Genomic DNA, 20,188 nt, shown 5'->3' on the forward strand with positions numbered 1-20,188 from the left:
TTTCCCCCCCATACACTGCAACTGAGAGTGTTTACTGGAAATAAAACACCTGCAGCATCTTCACCACATTTTGCTGAGCTAATAAGTTATTAGCTGCTGTAGGACGCGAGTGTGTGTGTGAGAGAGAATATTTATTGGTGCAATGTTTTCACACAGCAGGCTTCAAATACAGCTCAAAGTGCAAATATCTATGATGCCTTGCCCACACCCCTGTCCACCATTTGAATCTTGAGAGAGAGATATAGATCGATCTCTCTCTCTCTCTCTCTCTCTCTCTCTCTCTCTCTCTCTCTCTCTCTCTCTCTCTATATATATATATATATATATATATATATATATATATATATATATATATATATATATATATATATATATATATATATATATATATATATATATATATATATATATATATATATATATATAGAGAGAGAGAGAGAGAGAGAGAGAGAGAGAGAGATCGATCTATATCTCTCTCTCTCTCTCTCTCTCTCTCTCTCTCTCTCTCTCTCTATATATATATATATATATATATATATATATATATATATATATATATATATATATATATATATATATATATATATAGAGAGAGAGAGAGAGAGAGAGAGAGAGAGAGAGAGAGAGATCGATCTATATCTCTCTCTCTCTCTCTCTCTCTATATATATATATATATATATATATATATATATATATATATATATATATATATATATATATATATAGAGAGAGAGAGAGAGAGAGAGAGAGAGAGAGAGAGAGAGAGAGAGATATAGATCGATCTCTCTCTCTCTCTCTCTCTCTCTATATATATATATATATATATATATATATATATATATATATATATATATATATATATATATATATATATAATTTAATTAGTTAGTTAAGTTTGTGTGTGGCTTTGTAGCTACCCAAGAAGAATATTCCATGAATATACTGGGCTCATTATATTATTAAAGATTTTTTCTTAAAACAAAGAACATGACTCAAAGTAATCTGAAATAAAACAGAAACTTTAATTAAAACAAATGATTTTACATTTACCATGAAATAAAATTGAATGACAAAAAATGATTTTTCAAATCTCAAAGGCTGAGACACAACACCCCCACCCCACATACCCTTGCCTAAAGTATTAACTCAAAAATCAAACAAGTAAAAAGTCTCTCGTGAATGAAAGCACACATGGTATACGCTAATGTCTACTGACAGACAACATGCATATATTACTGTGAACAAATGAGCGTTCTACACAAGTGTAGTAAACAGTTTATGATCATGCAGGATCAAGTGAGCCCTTTATGATGCATGTTATACTGCGGGTAAGCAAACGGTCCCAATCATGTTACAAGTAAAACATAACTGCCCATCATATGTGAAGGTCTATTTTATCCATTTTATATACAAGGACTGAGAGCAAACATGTTAAAATGTTGATTGAATAAAACGGTATAAAGAATCATGTAAATAAACGTGAATAATCTGTGGTTGTGCAACTGTAACTCAAATGAACGGGCATCTACATGTTTTGGATTTATGACTGATCTAAATATAATACAGACAGAAAAAGCATCAGCGGCCCTTGTTACGCAAGACACCTATTGGAGCCATTTGCTACTGTGAAGCCATAAACAATATCAAATATCAAAGTGCAGCACATGTCGAAAAGCCAAAGTGAACAGTCGTTCATTTTTAACCTTGATACTTGTTCATGAGCAAATCAAAAAACAACTTTGTGTCTGGTATAGTATTAATACAATATTAAAATAGCGGAACATGATTCCGATTGGTTTGTTTTATGCACCTGGATTACAGCTGAAGGTCCTGGAGTGAGAATAAGAATCAGGCTGATGAACATAATGTTGGCACTGGTGGAACTAGAGTGGCTTTCAAAATCATTTGGATGATGAATCACAAACTAAAATGCAGCTCAAGGCAGGGTCACACACGCCAAGACCTTAGTGCTGGCACAGTACTGATTACTCCTGAGCAACCCAGAGACACTCACACAAACCCTTTACATAAAGCTATATTGGATATTCCAATATATGTGCACCTTGGAACACCTGCTAGACGATGGGTTTCTCAAGGTCATGCTTGTCATCAAGATCTTCTTCAGAATCTGCAACATCCAAACAGATTTATGTGATTAATATTGTCCCTGTGTTTTTTTTTTCTTCCCCCAATCGCTTTCAGACATCTTATTCTGAATTGAGAATTTTGTAATGCACCTTTTGTGTTTACGCCACAGTGCTGCTAAATTCTTGAACGTGATTGGTCAGAAGCAGGATTGTTATGGCGTCACAGTTAAATGAGGTGATCGATTGGTTACCCACTGACGTTTTCAAAATACAGATTTAACTGCGTTTACCCAATGATACTCATTTCAGTGCTCCTCATCCCTTTTATGTCTGTCTGCAAAAAAATCACAAACCCCCTCCCTCTGGATTCCCTTAAATCATACAGTACAGTAGCCATTGTTGATATGTAAAGCTTTCTATTAACATTCATGGAAGAAGGCTTTGTAACACTCTTAGTATAATCAAGACATATAAAATATAATGCATAACAGTGATAACAGAAAATAACCAACTTGTTTTGTAGATGTTTCACAACATTAAATGTAACTATGAATCATTAAAAAGCACTATGTGCTGTTCATTAATAAATTTAAATATTAAAGTCAGCAAGTTGCTGTGGAATAAGAGGAATGTACAGTTACTGGAAAAAATAAACCGTTTCCTATAACAGCACACCATATCATGTTTTTATTCCTTACTTAATAACATATACTGAGGTTGATACACACTGACAACGCTGAGGTTTTATTCTGAAGAATCACTTGGTTTCATTTGGTTTCATTTGGTGAAGTGTATCTGAATAAATGATGGTGCACCTGGGCTCATGCGGTATTATTTTCCAAGAAACGGTTGCTGTGGTTCAACAGTCACTCAATAATACCATGTGTACGTGCTCACAAATAACATTATCTTAAAGCCTTCAATGGCACTGTCTAATTCTTATATAACAACCGCAGAATGTCTGCCTTATTATAGGTTTACCATAATCACATTGCTCTTTCTGGTAGGTAATGATCTCTTACCTGCGACAGACTCCGGTGGTGAGTAAAACTGTCCGTCTGAGAGAGGGCCTGGCAGCAAGAGAGGAGCTCTGTCTGAGACACTCTGTATTGTTAGATACCCTGTCGCATAAATGTGAAATTGTTAGTGTGTTTTGTCGAAGAAAGGAAAAAATAAAATCAATCAACAAAATATAAGAAGAACACTGTTTAACAAAATTAACAACAGTAGTCTCACTGTTTTCGGCAATGGCTTCCTGTGGCAGAACTTTGAAGTCTAGGAGCCACGTCTCTAGCCACACCAGTATAAATGAGGTGATGGGTAGCAGGTAACCGAATGCCCCCTGAGACAGCAGCTGGACAAGGACAAGGAGTATTAACAGCCTGCGTTTAAGACGTGTATGCTTGGTTTTACAGTTTGTGATGCACTTCATATTTCAACCAGTCATAGCCATTACACAGACTGTCAAAATCTACAGCTGACTATTAAGCAAAGAGCAAACAAATGTGACAAATGAGGGAGTGACTGAGTGACCCACTGACATCCTGTATAATATATGTACTGGATGGTGTTATAAATGCTTTTTCAGATATTACTGTGCAAGACATTTTAGTGTGAGCAGTGTTGTGCGATAGCTTTAGGTTTACACCGTGCTGCTCTTAACTTTATAAGGAGAGTATGGTTTATCCAGTGAAAAGAGAAAATATACCTTTGATATAATAACTTTTGCAATTAAGAAACCACTGGTGATTGCCGTTGTTATCTGTAAGGATAGATAAATAAATAAATAAATAAATAAATAAGGCAAAGGTTCATGAAAAGCACTGTTTTAAATGACAGGTCTATTGTCTGCAATTCATTAGTTATTTTGTTTTGTATTATATCCTGAATAAATCTTCAGGTTTCAGATTCATTACATGAGTGCTGAAAATCTTGTGACTCTTATTACAAAACTTTTAAGCTGTGCAGAAACATGAAAAAAGACTGACACAGACCACTAATACCCCCTGGTGTCAATAAGTGGAAAATAAGCCCTGTGGAAATGGACGTACCGCAATGGCCCACCAGTGGCGCAGTCTACATACTGCATAGGCCAGGATCAAGGCTGCAAATCGGAACACAGCCAATAACTAAAGACGGAGAACAGAGACAACGTTTTTGTAAAGCAATATACAATATATAAAGTATACACTGTGTGTGATTGTTCCCTTAAAGGAATAATTTTTAAAAAATAAAAATTTTGCAATCTAAATTATTAACTAGTTATTGAAGTTTGATTGTCTTATAAAAACAATAAGATAGGGAGCATGCAAGAGGATACTGATCACTAGCTGTCTCAAATGTCAAAAAGCACTTGATATAATCTTAATAGGGATTAGCCTATTAGCAAATTCTGTCTAAACCAGTTTCACTCTAAATATGCCAACACGTACAAAGAGAAAATATGAAATTTCAATACTGCATCACAAAGTAAATATAGATGCAATTCAGATGAAAAAAAGAAGAAGAAAAACTGGTTAAGACTTACAAAAATGTCAAAAAAGGAGTTGTGGTAGTCATATTGTAAAATCTCCTTTTTCAGCTGTTCCTCTATTCCTCCATTGACCTGAAGCACAGAACACAAAGAGGAAAATACACACGTTAATGCAAAGTAATATAAAGACGCTGTTATTTATGTTGTTTTACAATACAATACTAAAATACACAGCGTGTACAATTCTCTGACATAACAGGCTTTAAAGTTTTCATCTCAGATTTTTCTAAACAGTAATGAAGCACCTAATTGGTGCAGCGCTATCTATATAAACTCATCAAGAAGCCCTTTGTTAATGAATTTTAGTCTTATGGTGGCTCTGGCCCTGCATTAGGCTTTGATGTGAAACATGCAAACCTACATTTAACTCAATGATCCAGAGCAGAGTGATGAAGAGAAGGTCGAAGGTCACAAACAGACAGAAGGTCCTTCGGAGGTCAGAGATGCACTTCTTTTCCACACCTTCATAGGAATCGATTCGGGCAGATACAGGGGTGGAGTTGATGGACCCCACACCCCTTGCTGTGGCTCTCGAGTCCATGCTGCTGCACTGACTGGCCATGACCTGTCACTCACACCAGGCCACACCCACTTTCTCTCACCAGCCAAGAAAGCTGCACCCAACAGCCATGTCTGGTCAAGCTAAACCACAAAGCAACACAAAGCAAAAACATTTCACACCACTGCAGCTGGCCTGTTTCAGGAAATAGCCAGGAGCATATGCAACTCTTCCTGAGTTAGAGGCAAGACATGCATGATAGAGGACGTCTTGCTTGCTGTTGTATTTTTTAGTTTAAAAAATAAATAAATAAAAATAAAAAATTAGCAAAAGGGCCCAGTTTACATGAATATAAACACATAAATATAATCTAATTACAGTTACATAAATACACTGGCTCTGACCTTTAATGAACACTGGCTTTAAGTTGGAACACTGAAAAATGTGACTGAATAGTAGTATGGTATAGGTAAATCATTTCTATTTACGAGTTCTTATCATTATGTGATATTTCATCAAAGCCTCAATGACATCCCTAAATAATGGTACTGACTTCACTTATATTAAAGACTGCAGAGAGGCTGATACTGGCTCATCTCTAACCCCTGGTCAAAACTGCACAAGACCTGGTTCAGTTTGCATGAGAGGATCAAACTAGACTGGATGACCTGCTTAGCACAGACTCTGCTTATATGGGGAAAAACAAACAAGACTGTAAGAATGAAGTTTCTTTCCACTTCTCTAGTGTATTTAATACCACAAAGCCTGAATGTTTCGGGGAAAGACACATCTATGATGAATGCACATCCATATTCTGGATACTGAACAATGAACAATGCTGGCTCCCTTCCTGTTTCCCTGTACACCTCAGACTGCATAACGCGGAAAACACATCATCTGCAGAAATACTCTCATCACATGGGCTGTGGTGGGATCCATCAGGCATATGCATGAGGAAAAATACAGGGCCTTGATGAATACCTTTGCTGTACGGTGCAAAGTGAATCCCATCTAAACTCAATATCTGTAAAACAATAGAGATGATTGTGGATTTCAGGAACCTCATAACCAACTGCCAATCAGTGAAATGGAAATGAGCATGACAAACATCTCAAACTTAAACATACCAGCATCAGCCAGACTCACAGAGTGATTGGAGCTGCAGTAGTCAGGAAGTAACTTAATTCATAACAGTTTTACACAACTAGTATAGCTTGGTGTTTTGTTTTATTTTATTATTGTAATAGGTATATATTGTAAGGAAATTGTAAGTATAAAGTCAAGTTTGATTATTTGCATTAGTTTATTTATAGCTATTTAGCTGTCAGTACTTTCTTTAGTGAAATTGAACTAGTTAGCTGGACAGTACTAATTTTGTTAACCTGGTTTTGTTTTTTGATCATTTATGTTGAAAGACTGACAAGTAGAGGCCAGACCAATTGATGAAACAGATATATACACTGCTGTGAAAAAGTATTTGTCCCATCCTAATTTCTTCCATTTTTGTGTAGATCTCATACTAAACTGTTTCAGAAATTAAAACAAAATCTAAGATAAAACAAAGGCAACCTGAGTAAATGCAAAATACAGTTTTTAAATGATAATGTTATTTATTGAAGCAAAAAGTTCTCCATTACCAACTGGGCCTGTGTGAAAATGTATTTGCCCCCGTAGTTAATAAATCTATGAAAGTGCATTGATAACGGGGTTCAGCTGGATTAGACACAACCAGGCCTGATTACTACAAACCCTGTTCAATCACATCTATACTTAAAGAGAACTTTTTCAACAGCATGAAGTTGGTTAAAAGATCTTACCCATTAACACACTATGGCAAAATTGAAAGAAATTCCAGAAATGATGATGAAGAAGGTGATTGAAATACATCAGTCTGGGAAGGGTTACAAAGCTATTTCAAAGACTCTGGGACTCCAAACAACCACAGCGAGAGTCATTATCTCCAAATGGAAAAACTCGGCACAATAGTGAACCTCCCGAGAAGTGGCTGACCTTGCAAAATTCCTCCAAGAGCACAGCAACTACTCATCCAGGAAGTCACAAAAGAACCAAGGACAACATCAAAAGGAACTACAGACCTCTCTTGCATCAATAAAGGTCACTGTTCATGACTCCACTATCAGAAAGACACTGGGCAAAAATGGCATCCATGGAAGAGTGGTGAGGAGAAAACCACTGCTAACCCAGAACATCATTAAGGCTCATCTGAATTTTGCCAGAACACACCCTGATGATCCTCAAACCTTTTGGGAGAATGTTCTGTGGATTGACGAGTCGAAAGTGGAACTGTGTGGAAGACAGGAGTCCTGTTACATCTGACGTAAACCAAACACTGAATTCCACAAAAAGAAATTATACCTACGCTCAAGCATGGTGGTGGAAGTGTGATGTGGGGATGCTTTGCTGCTTCAGGGCCTGGACAACTTGCAATAATTGAGAGAAACATAAATTCTGCTCTCTACCAGAAAATCCACAAGGAGAATATCTAATCTTCAGTCCGTAAATTGAGACCCATGTAAACTGGATTATGCAGCAAGACAATGACTACCTTTACATGGACAGCAGTAATCTAATTATTGACCTTATTCTGAATAAGACAATACTGTGATTAAGGCGTTTACATGAGTCGCTTTTAGAATATTCCTTTCATGTTCCCGTTTTACATGTAATTGAACATAGTTCAATTAACAGCACACGTCATTACATCACCGCGCCACGCCGTCCAATGTTCCCCCCAGATTTTCACGTATCGACATACAGTTCGTCTTTGTTATGGTACCGTATACAGTTTTGAGTTTTTTATTTTACATTTTTACGAACGCTTCAACTGTGGTTAATTATTTGTCATGCTATACATGCTAATAGACTGCTTGAAGCCGTGGGCCGCGTCCGAAACTGCATACTTACCTACTATATAGTACCCGAGATACATGTATTTCGCCTACTATAGGCCTATAGTAGGTAAGTATGCGGTTTGGGATGCAGCCTGCTCTCTTGTTTGCCGTAAAATGGTTGAGCGCTGCCGTGCGTGATCGTGTCCTGTCGCAAAATGCGGTGAAAACTCCCACACGACGTTAATAGTGTGATTAAGGTGAGTACATGTCTGTAACGCACATCGATAATGTGACTAAAACAAGAATACTCCACACGTCTTAATTCCATTTGTGTTTACTTCGAGTGTGACCTTAATCGGATTAAGGTAATTAAAAATTGCTGTTTACATCCTAGTTTCTTAATCAGAGTATTGACTTAATTGGGTTAATATTGGATTAGTGTTATCCATGTAAACGTACTGAATGATCCAAAGCATAGGAGTAAGTCCTAGTCCTAGAAGTCAGTGAAAGACTGATCTCCAGTTATAAGAAGCATTTGTTTGCAGTTATTGCTGCTAAAGGTGGCAAACAGATTTTAAGGGGGCAATTAGTTATTCACATGGGTGATAATTGTTTGATAATTATTTTTTTGCTATAATGAAAAATAAAATAAAAAATGTAGTGTGTGTTTATGTAGGTTGCCTTTGTTTTATGTTGTATTTTGTTTGAAGATCAAAAACTATTTAGTATGAGATGTACACAAAAACAGAAGAAATCAAGAGAATACTTTTTCACTGTAGATACACTGTAGAGCCAAAGGTCTGTGGACACCTGACTATCACACAAATACATGGTTCTTCCCCAAGATGTTGCCACAAAGATGTAAGCACACAACTGTCACACAATAGGATGTTTTTGTATGCTGTAACATTACAATTTCCCTTGTACCAAGGGGCCCAGACCTGTTCAATCATGACAATTCCCCTGAGCACAAAGCAAATTCCATAAAGACATGGTTTACTGAGGTTGATGCAGAAGAACTCAAGTGGCCTGCACAGAGCCTTGACTTCAACCCCACTGAACACTGAGATGAATCAGAATGCTGACTGGCCCCAGGCCTCCTCACCCGACATCAGTGCCTGACCTCAAATCCCCACAGCCATGCTCCAAAATCTAGTGGAAAGCCTTCCCAGAAGAGTGGAGGATATTAGAACAACAAAAGGGGACCAAATCTGGAATGGGATGTTCAAAACTTCCCATTCCAGGGATGGTCTGGTGTCTGCAAACCTTTGGCCATATAGTGTATATACACTTCAATAACAGACACCTAAAAAGCCCAATTCATGACATTTCAATTTAGTGAAATTATCCTTGGGATCGACCGGCTTCCCATCAAGGGTGTTTTTCCGCTTCACATCCAAGGTTACTGGGATTGACTCCAGTTCCACCTCAATCCTGACCAGGATAAAGCGTTTACTAAAGATGAACACAAGAATGAATCTGGGACATTTGTAAATAACATCCACCTGCATAAAGTAACTTACTTGAAATACCTCAAACCCAGATAATTTATACACAAATAATTCACACACATGAGCATTTAATTATTTGAGAAATAATTTGTAATTTGGTAAACTGCCTATAAACTCTGTAACATATGCCAAACTTCTGTTTCTTATTGGAATCCTGTAGTACTTCCTCGGCCATTTCAGTGGTCTGTTTGCACCATTTAATGCAATCCTCTTTAAAAAGCTGACCACACAAAAGCCAAAAGAATCAGATAAGATTGACTAATCCTTAAAAAGCACAACACTTCCTTCATCAGCCAGAGAGCTGAGAGAAGTATGATCTGTGATGTAAATAATTTACATACAGCTCAGACCTAGAGGAATGCAAGGCTGCACTTCCTCGCCATAAAACGAGCACAGCAAGAACATCAGCATGGAAGAACTAAAACCAGTCTGCTTGCATGACACAAAGTGAAGTGACACATTCTATACTGTTGGCCGACTATTTAGTACGTTACAAGAAACTGTTCAGAAGATGTAATGGTTTCTTTGCAAAGTTGCAGAAGATTCTTTTAAACCTATACTTTCATGTGTGATCTTGTCAAGTTGTCACACCTATCAAGGCGTCCCACCAAGGGGTTCTGCGCATGCGCACTTCATATTTACAAAACCGTGGATTCGTATTTTAATGCTGGAGGCATTTTCTAAGCACAAGACACTACTATAAAAATGCGCAACCTATATGTTCATGGAGGAAGCATTTTTTCTGACAAGTTAACAGTAATAAAGCAGCCAGTGTTATATTTATTAGCAGACACTAGGGGAGTTTTATAAGATTAGACAATTACCAAAACTGACAGTTTTGTAATGAGGGGTAAATTGAGCTCAGAGTCAATTGTATCAGTGTACAACAAGTAAATAAATAAACAGTGTTTTCAGTTCTTCTGCTTTTGGTGCATTTGAAGCGTAATGCATGTCGTCAATAACAAATATGTTCTCAGAAGCATATATTATATATTCACTGACTAGCATGCAAACTCGGATGAAGAGTTTGCTTTAGCTGAGTGATCTGTTTGTGAAGAGCGTAACTAATTCACATCACTACAAATACAGCTAATTAAGCTTGGGGGAGAGAAAAAAAACAACATGCAAAATAACGAGCCAAGTCTGGCAGGAGTTCATCTATTTGCTATCTCGCTAATCCTCGCCATATCGGTATGTGTTTTGTATTGATACGAGCTGCGATGTTTACTTACCTTACAATTCTGAGAAACTCTTAAACTAGCTCAGACTCCGGACTTCTTCCAGATAAACTGGCTAGTGAACGACTTAGCGTTAACGCTAATATAATAATGCTAACATAATAATGTTCATATTATTGCAAGTGGACGCTGGGCCGTGAGTCACGCCGTCTGCTCGCAGATGCGCTTTTATGCTGATCTCAGGTCAGTTCTTAAGTCTTTAATACAATGACTAAACGCAGGTTTCAGCTACAAACCACCGTTCCGCAGTCAGCACGAAATTGAAACTTCTTTCGTGCGCGTCGATAACGTGACATGACCGGAACTTACGTAAACGTATTTTGAAATGGGAATTGTGGGACGTGTAGTTCCTTGTCCCTGGCGGTCTTATTTATTCGCATGGAGTACATTTTTGAAGTTTAGTTATTTAACCTATTAGGGATAATTACCCTTAAGAACATAAATATAAGTTACTTTCTAGTTTTAAGTCGGTTGGGTTAAACAGGGTTTGTACAGACGCTTCCTAAAGAACTCCCAGGACTATTCAAGGACATTTTTTATTTGTTTTCAATGACTACACAAGATATACATTCAAACATATTCTTTATTTCTTAATAATAATAATAATAATAATAATAATAAATATAGCTGCAAGCTATATAGATTATAGGCACCATGAGCAGCAAAGGAGCTTTGTGACATGTTTTTGGTTGTCCAATGTTTTTGAGTCTAATGAACAATGTATAAGGAGTTTGAAAATGTAAACTTTAAATCATAAAATAACTAAAAATAGCTGCTACTTAAAATTTTCGTCCAGTATTTGGCGCTGTTCTTAAACTGCTCAGGTAGCATCTGGGCATGATTGTTATCATGCATGGCTTTCAAGTATTAGAAGCCAAAAAAAGTCATTTTTGCCATCTCCTGACCAGTAGGGGGCAGTGTTCCAAAACGATGCATATAACCTCAGGGCCTAATGGTGATTACCAAGCGTTGTGACCATCCCTGAGATACAGCCTCAAGTTTAATTTTGCACGTTCTTCAAATTCTATAATAATAATAATAATAAAAACACAACCAATTTTATTTTATGGTTAAGTTTAGCAAGCGGAATTTTCCTACATTCATCTATTATGTATTTCTTCAGTTTCGCAACTGTACAGGGCCTTCATAATGTGCCACACGTTCTCATGCTAGCATCCTCAATCTCTGTTTACACAACCTTGAGCTTGTAATCCGGGCAGAATGTGGTTTGGCATTGTCCTGCTCTGGATGGCAGAATATGTTGCTCCAAAATGTGAACATATCTTTCTGAATTAGTGCTGCCCTCACAGATGTGCAAGTTACCCATGCCATGTGCACTGGCACGCCCCCATACCATGACAGACGCTGGCTTTTGGACCTGATGCTGATAACAGTTTGGTTGGTCCTTTTCCTCTTTGGCCCGGAGAACACAACGGCTGTTTTGTCCAAAAAGTACTTGAAATGTCGACTCGTCAAACCACAAAACACGATTCCACTGTGCTACTGACCATCTCAGATGAGACCGAACCCAGAGAAATCGGTGGAGCTTCTGGACAGTGTTGATGTACGGCTTCTGCTTTGCATAGTAAAGCCGTAACTTGCATCTGTGGATGCAGCAGTGAATGGTGTTGACTGACAATGGTTTAGCGAAGGATTCCCGAGCCCATGTCAGGATCTCCATTATAGACTCATGACTGTTTTTAAGACAGTGCTGTCTGAGGGATCAGAGATCACGCTTTCAGAAGTGGTTTTTGGCCTTGCCCTTTACACACCGAGATTTGACCAGATTCCTTGAATCTTTTAATTATATCGTGCACTGTAGACGGTGAAATGGCAAAAATCCTACTGATTTGTCTTTGAGGAATTTTCTTCTCAAAGTGTTGGATTATTCTCTGAAGCATTTGTTGGCAGATTGGCGAGCCTCGACCTATCCTTGCTCTTGAAGGACTAGGCCTTTTTTAGAGGCCTTATATACTATGATTATACGATTGCCTCACCTGTTTCACTTCACCTTCTTATTTCAACTTGTTACATGGCTATTTGTCCCAAATTGCCCCGTCTCAACTTTTTCGCAAAAAAAACCAACGTTTTCCTTCAAAAAACTCTGCAATAGATTAAGTAAAACACCAACTACCTTGTCTTTATATGTTGGTTGTTTTTTTTTTGCATAAATACAACTCAAAGTACATTTAAAATCACTCCTCTTTGATTTTATCAGCATTTTCCATATTGTCCCAACTTTCTCAGAATTGGAGCTGTACTTTGAATTTCAAGGAAGATCATTCGAAACAATTTAAATACAGATATTTAGTTTTAGAAAGTAATATATTTCTATTCTTTTAATTCAGTGGTGTTTGACTTCAATTGTTCATTATTCAATCAATGGCTTTTAACATTCATATCTTTATGCCTCTTTTTTGTTTCCATAATTATGCTGCATATTTTCATTTAAAGGAAAATATACAGAATGTATAATTCCTTTGGTAACAGTGTTTTATTATTGTCTTGTGTCATGGATTTATAGCATGGATTAATCACCATTAAAGCAGCCATATTACATAAGTTACATGAACCAAAGCAAATCAGTAATAGGTTTCAGTTGAACAAATTCTCAAAAAAAAAATATAGATTTAAGAGAACCATTTGCATCACATGTATTAGGTTTAATGCACATGATTAATTTTGTGCAACTCATAAAATACAGTCCAGGCCATAAGTATTTGGACAGAGCAAAATCCTGCCTCTTTACATAATTAAAATTGATTTTAAATGAACCAATCAGGATGTGATTGAAGTGAAGACTTAAAACTTTAATTCAAGAGGTTTCACAGAAATATTGCATTAACCTTTTAAATCACTGGTAACACTCAAGAACAGAAAGGCCAGATTAGACTTTGGTAGAAAACATCTAAAAAAGCCTGCCCAGTTCTGCAACAAGATTCTTTAGATGGATGACCAAGAATACCTTGTAGCAGAATGATGGGAAGAGAAGGAAAGGAAGGGCTCATGATCCAAAGCATACCACGTCATCTGTTAAACATGGCAGGAGGAAGTGTTATGGCATGGGACTATACGGCTGCCAACTGAACTGGGTCACTGGTGTTTATTGAGGATGTGACTGCTGATAGAAATAGGAGGATGAATTCTGAAGCGTAAAGAGCTATAGGTTCTGCTCAGATTCAGTCAAATGCACTTCACAGTACAGATGAATAATGAATGTTCTTAAATGGCCACGTCAGTCACCTGACCTCGAACCAATTGAGCATACTTTTCTGAAAACCGAAGGCCGAAAAACACAAACAAGCAGCAACTGAAGGCAACTGAAGTAAAGGCCTGGCAAAGCCTCTTAAGGGAAGAAACTCAGCATTTGGTTATGTAAATGGGTTCCAGACTTCACACAGTCACTGACTGCAAAGGATTTGCATCCAAGTATTAAAAATAATCATTATATTTATAATTATGTTCGTTTGTCCAATTACTTTTGGGCCTGTGATAATGGAGGGATAAAAAATTGCTGTAATTCCTAAATGGTTAATGCAGTATTTTTTGTTAAACCCCTTGAATTAAAGCTGAAAATCTACACTTCAATCACATCTTGATTGCCTCATTTGAAATCCATTGTGGTGGTGTACAGAGGCAAAATTATGAAAATCGTATCACTGTCCAAATACTTATGAACTTGGCTGTATATGTAAGTTGAGATAACAATTAGAACAAATGTTGGGGCACAATGCAGAAATAAGCTTAGGTTACTTTACATGTTTTTCATTTTGTTTAGAATGAATTCCTGTTTAAATCTGAGGCATATTAATCAAATTCAATAAAAGGTGGGGAACTACAAATGACATGTACCATATTACTGAATCTTAAATATGAGGTCCTTGGTCCATAAAGGTACAGTTGTGCATTCCTGGTAGTTAAGCCTACACTTCATTCAACAGCAGTTATCCACCTTAAATAAAACCTATTGTGTATGTTAAGCCATTCTTCCATCTGTGCAGATTGCAGAAAAGTGATAGACTAAGAATAAAAGGTTCAGCAGTCAGAGTCCATATGTTCAGGCAGAGCCGACATGCAGGTGCTGGGTGGGATGAACACTTCAGGGTCACTGATGCCTAGTTCCAGGTCAAAGAAGCGAGTGGTGGTGGTCACGCTGCTGTTCTTGGTGTATGTCTCATGCACGGGGTAGCAGTCTTTCAAGGTGTAAACTCCCACCCAGGTTTCATCTGTGAGGTAATCACAAATGTATGCATTAGTAGTAATACTTTATTCCTTGTGTGAGCTATTCCTTGTGTGAGCTATTATATGTGTGAGATATTCCTTGTGTGACCCTTCTGTGTCAATATCAGTCGGCACCAAAAAAACGATTAATGCACCAGTGGCACTCAGAAGAAAGACGTTATCCTTTAACAAGTTGGCTACTGCTGCCAACAAGCCTAGTCCTTTTGTTACTAATGTGTATTCTTCAAGGTAAAGCCTCCTTAAATTATACATCAATCAGAAAGAAGGCTCTTGAAGAAAAACCATTTCAGACATTTGACCTTGCTGTGACTTTGACCCTGTTTGGATCAATTCCAAAATCTAATCAAATGGATGAAAAAAACATAAAAATAAGAAATACCTTTCAGTACGCTAGACTAACCTTTGCGAGCTTGCTTTCGATCAGACCACTCTTGAACCTCAATCATATCTCCGGGCCCACCAATGAAATACTGATCCTCATATGTGGAGTTCATTGGGATGTCATACGGGTCCCAGGCATCAGTCAAATTAAGCTTAGCACATGCCTTGGTGACTTGTTCAATCTGGAAATACACGCCACTCGTAAACAAGTAGATGTATTCGAAGAACCTATGGAAAGAGTGACAATGTTAGGCATATCATTCAGGAACAGGCTTATGTTAACTACAAGTTCTGTACGGACAGACGTACTGTACTGGGTGTCCCAAAAGTCTGAATATTCAGGGGGAATTAACACGTTTTACCAAAATGTCATACAAAATTTTTAATACTTAGTTTATATATTTCTTTCAAATAGCCTTTAAGAAGGAATTTGACAAAAGAAGAAATCATTCTCGTGGCAGGATCGGGAAGCTGTCGTAAGGTTGCGATGGACTTTAACAGGAAACATGGCGAGCACATCACACGCGACACTCTCGCCAAACTTATTAACAAATTCGAAAAGACTGGAAGCGGACATCCACGAACACCCACTAACGAAGGCACAATCGACATGATGCTGGAAAACATAACGGACTATGTATGGAGACTTTTGGGTCATCCTGTAGTGTCTATTTTGGTACAGTTATGACGGTTATTATGGAGAAGATTCAGGTAGAAAAGCAATCGCACGTGAGGAAAATGTGAACTACAGTAGACAGACAGTATTGCTTTTCATTTGTGATGTAGGGACAACATGCCACACTGAAAAGCAAAACATTCACTGCATTGCAGTTATGTCACTATATGTCTTCTGTGAAAAATAAAAAAAACAATGCTGACTTCATGGCTGAAGTAAATGTAATTCACAATTGCACTGCAGTTCAATTTTTTTTTTGCAGTGGTGCCAGACTGAAATACAATCCTTGTTCAATTACAGTCCTAAGCCGTACCCAAGGGTGTGGTCGTAACGAGAGAAGGGGAGAACATCCTGAAAGCATCATTTTCGGTCAGCGTTACCGTCCACATCAAGGAACGTCCTTTATAGTTTATTACTTGTTTCTGCATTCTTACTACATTGACACCTACATTTTTTCACAATAATTACTACAACATAATAAGTGTTAATGTGACTAAAAATACTTACAGCTCTTAGCAGGGCCTTGGAGTTATGCTATTAAAAGGAATCCTACTTCACCTTCTAATTAAGAAAATAGCCTTAATTTACACAGTTAATGTTATTGCACTTGCTGTGTCTGTAAGTCATTTAGAACATTTATCCTGATAAATGATAGCCTCCTTTAATACCTGACTACATCTTCAACACGCACCACAGCTCGGATCCTCCCTGTCATCCTGCTTCATACACGCAGCTAAGAGTCTAACACACTATTCACATTCACGCTCACAAACAGCTCAGATGATCAGATGTAAAGAGTTAACGTGGAAGTATTTTGATTAGCCTTCTACTGCATAAATTATTTCATTTACATAAAAAATGTGGATTTTTATTACTTGAATTAGTTTATGTAATTTTTTTTTAAAATTATTATTAAATTTTTTAAGGGGGGGGTGTAGTTGGTAAATATGCAATGGTGGAAAGTATAGTCATATAGTATATATAGCTAGTCAAACAGTATAGCTTATAGTGAAAAATGTATGAGATGACACTTTTTTTAAATTAAAGTTAAAGCCCCCCTTTTTCCAGTAACAGGAAAATAGTTTTGTTTTATTGCCATAAAATATATAAATTGCTGCCATATGTCAACACCATGCAGTAAAGAACTAAGTTAGACTGTAGCTCTAACGGCATTACTTATATCTACAAAACTATATATAATTTTTAAAAAAATTATTAATTAAAAAAACACCTCATATATGCGAGTCGAATCTCAAGCTTCGGTTCATCTAAAAGAGCCGAGTCAAAGAGCCGACTCGTTCTCGAATGACCCATTACAAAATAGTTGTGTATTATTGCCTATCAGAAAATACATGAATTGTTGCCATATGTCAACATTATGCAGTAAAGGTTTAAGTTGGATTGTAGCTCCAACTGTATTACTTATATCTACAAATATATATATATATATATATATATATATATATATATATATATATATATATATATATAATTAAGAAATTACTATTAAAAAAACCGCCTCATATATGCGAGTCGAATCTCAAGGTTCGGTTCATCTAAAAGAGCCGAGTCAAAGAGCCGACTCGTTCCAAATTAAATTACGCCTCTTCTAGCCTTCGTTTTATGGATAACCTTCTGATTAACTGACATTTCAAAGATTATACATTATATCCGGTTTATATTATACATCGCAAACTAGGCAACTATTAGAAGAATTGTGCTATTACATTTTTATTACAGTTGATGAGATTATTAATATATAACGTAAACAATACGCTTAAAGTTCTAACGATAAAAAAGGTGAAATTCGGCTACGTACTTCTTGCACGGTGTATGTCCTGTCTTCTGCTCTAACACTCTCACGCGTTGGTTTTGTGCATCATAGGACACAGCGGCGCGTGTGTTTCTCCCGGTGCTGTGGTCGTACACGACGGTCCGGCCCTCCCACTGTAACGGGGCGACACACGGTTCCTCCGGGCGCGCGAGCGAGCTTGCCCTTACCGCCCACACACACACTACAAACACATGCACTAAACTAGTCTGCATTCTGCTCATGCAAAGCAAAACCGAGCAATAAAATGTCTGATATTATAGACTACAGGGCGAGTCGGACAGCGTCTGCGCAGGTGCAGGACAGGCGCGAGCGCTCTAACGGCCCAAGACCAACAACAGGCGCTCACTCCCGAGCAGCGCGTGCTAGAGGAAAAGCGACATCTGATTGGTCAAATAAAATGCATTCATCACGAGATACCCCATAACAGCATTATTTATTTATTTATTTATTTTTAAAAAAAAAAATTTGGGCGACACATAATCGCTGAATCACAGCAGGCATATATTGAGCATATAATGTCCAAGGTGAATAAAGACTACAGGGAAAGAAAATTAAAAGTTAAAAGATAAATAAATAAATAAATGAAAAATCAAGCAAATAAATAAATCCATCCCTCCATCCATTTTCTGTTCTGCTTATCCCACACAGGGCCGCAGGGAGCCTGGAACCGATCACAGGGAACTCTGGGCACAAGGAACACCCTGGACCGGGCACAAGTGTACACATCGCAGTGTATCATCGCAGGGCACAAGTGTACACATATTCATACACTATGGACAATTTAGAAGTGCCATTCAGCCTACAGTGCATGTCTTGGGACTGGGGGAGGAAACTGGAGTACCTGGAGAAAATCCCTGAAGCACAGGGAGAACTTGCAAACATCACATGCACACAGAGGGCAGAAGTAGGATTCGGACCCCCAACCCCGAAGGTGTGAGGTAAAAGTGTTAACCACTAAGCCACTGTGCTCCCACAAACAAATAGATAGACAGACAGACAGACAGACCGAGTAAATATAAAATGCCTACACACCCCTGTTAAAATAGCTTCTTTTTTTTTGTGACCAAGATAAACAATGTCAGATCTTTTTCAACAATTAATGTGATACAGCACTGAAAAATCTGGGAAACGTTTTAGGGGAAAAAAAACTTAATTAAAGACCATTTTACCTTTTGCTTGTAAAACAGCACCCAGGCTTTTTGGGGGTTGATAGAAGAGGTCATGCTGGCAAAAGAGAAGGTCAGTCCAGACTTCCCTATCCCCAGCCACAGAATCCAGCTCCTCCTGGGGGATCTATAGACATTCCCAGATCAACTGTGAGATCTAATCTCTCCAGATGGTCTTGGGTCTGCCTTGGTGTCTCTGTCCAGTGCTCTTCATCCTGCCTGTCTCACCAGCAACCCTGCAGAGGAGCCTCATTTCCACTGCCTATACTATACTGTAAATAAATATTTTTTTTAAACACATGGTGGTGCAGTGGGTGCCGTTGCCATCTCACAACTCTGGGGTTCCCGTTCCAATACTGTTCTGTGCTTATTCTCCCCATGTCCATATGGGTTTCCCTTTGGTTCGCCGGTCTCCTCCCACCTCCCCAAAAGACACCAGTAGCTGGATTGGCTGTGCTAAATTGCCCTTAGTTGTAAATGTTTATGAACAGTGTATGAAAGTTGTAACTATAGATGAATGAATGGATGAATGAAAGACATTGCATATAAACCATCAGCAAGCACATATTTGTATCTCTATTTAACAATAAATCTCTATCTATCTATCCATCCATCCATCCACAACCAGAATCCATCCATCTATCTATTTTATGTACTGCGTATCCTACACATGGTAACAGGAGAGCCTGTAGCCTATCCTAGGGTACTCTGGGCATGAGGTGGGGTAGAATCTGGATGGGGTGGGTTGTGTGTGGGGGGTGGGGGGGTCATTGCAGGGAACAATCGCAAACACATTCATACAATACGGACAGTTTGGTTAATGACAATCAGCCTACAACACATATCTTTGGACTAGGGGAAGAAACCGGAGTACCTGGAGGGAACACCTGAAGCAAATGGAAGTCACCATGGCCCCCTGCTACAACCAGAATGTTGTAGCTATTGTTTTATTGTAATAAATATGAAACTTTTATGTTTAATAATTACACCAATTTTTAATAATAAGCAAATAAATATATTGTTTTCAGAGTTGTATATACGTTGCATACTATACCTGCACACAAAAATAATTTCGCATTGCACTTTGTTTACAAGTTAAATCGAAATCCCACTCCACACCGCTAGGGGGCGACGTTTTGTGCTCCACCTGCTCCGGCGTGTTGTAGTT

General features: G+C 37.8%; 2 protein-coding genes across 2 annotated transcripts; both read right to left on the reverse strand.

Annotated features, from left to right (window-relative positions):
- Nucleotides 1-1,004: 1,004 nt before the first annotated feature.
- Nucleotides 1,005-10,966, reverse strand: stard3nl (STARD3 N-terminal like). Its single transcript, XM_017473161.3, has 8 exons — nucleotides 10,716-10,966; nucleotides 4,983-5,263; nucleotides 4,616-4,693; nucleotides 4,140-4,217; nucleotides 3,797-3,850; nucleotides 3,325-3,442; nucleotides 3,111-3,209; nucleotides 1,005-2,129 (listed from the first exon to the last, which is right to left on the reverse strand). The coding sequence occupies exons 2-8, from the start codon at nucleotides 5,181-5,183 to the stop codon at nucleotides 2,077-2,079; spliced, it is 681 nt and encodes a 226-aa protein (XP_017328650.1). The 5' UTR covers nucleotides 5,184-5,263; nucleotides 10,716-10,966; the 3' UTR covers nucleotides 1,005-2,076.
- A 2,229-nt stretch (nucleotides 10,967-13,195) lies between these two features.
- On the reverse strand, nucleotides 13,196-18,218 carry epdr1 (ependymin related 1). Its single transcript, XM_017471157.3, has 3 exons — nucleotides 17,840-18,218; nucleotides 15,364-15,572; nucleotides 13,196-14,947 (listed from the first exon to the last, which is right to left on the reverse strand). Exons 1-3 carry the CDS (start codon nucleotides 18,073-18,075, stop codon nucleotides 14,757-14,759), a joined length of 636 nt encoding a protein of 211 aa, XP_017326646.1. The 5' UTR covers nucleotides 18,076-18,218; the 3' UTR covers nucleotides 13,196-14,756.
- Nucleotides 18,219-20,188: the final 1,970 nt, after the last annotated feature.

This window comes from Ictalurus punctatus, chromosome 7 (assembly GCF_001660625.3).
Source record: "Ictalurus punctatus breed USDA103 chromosome 7, Coco_2.0, whole genome shotgun sequence".
NCBI lineage: Eukaryota > Metazoa > Chordata > Actinopteri > Siluriformes > Ictaluridae > Ictalurus > Ictalurus punctatus.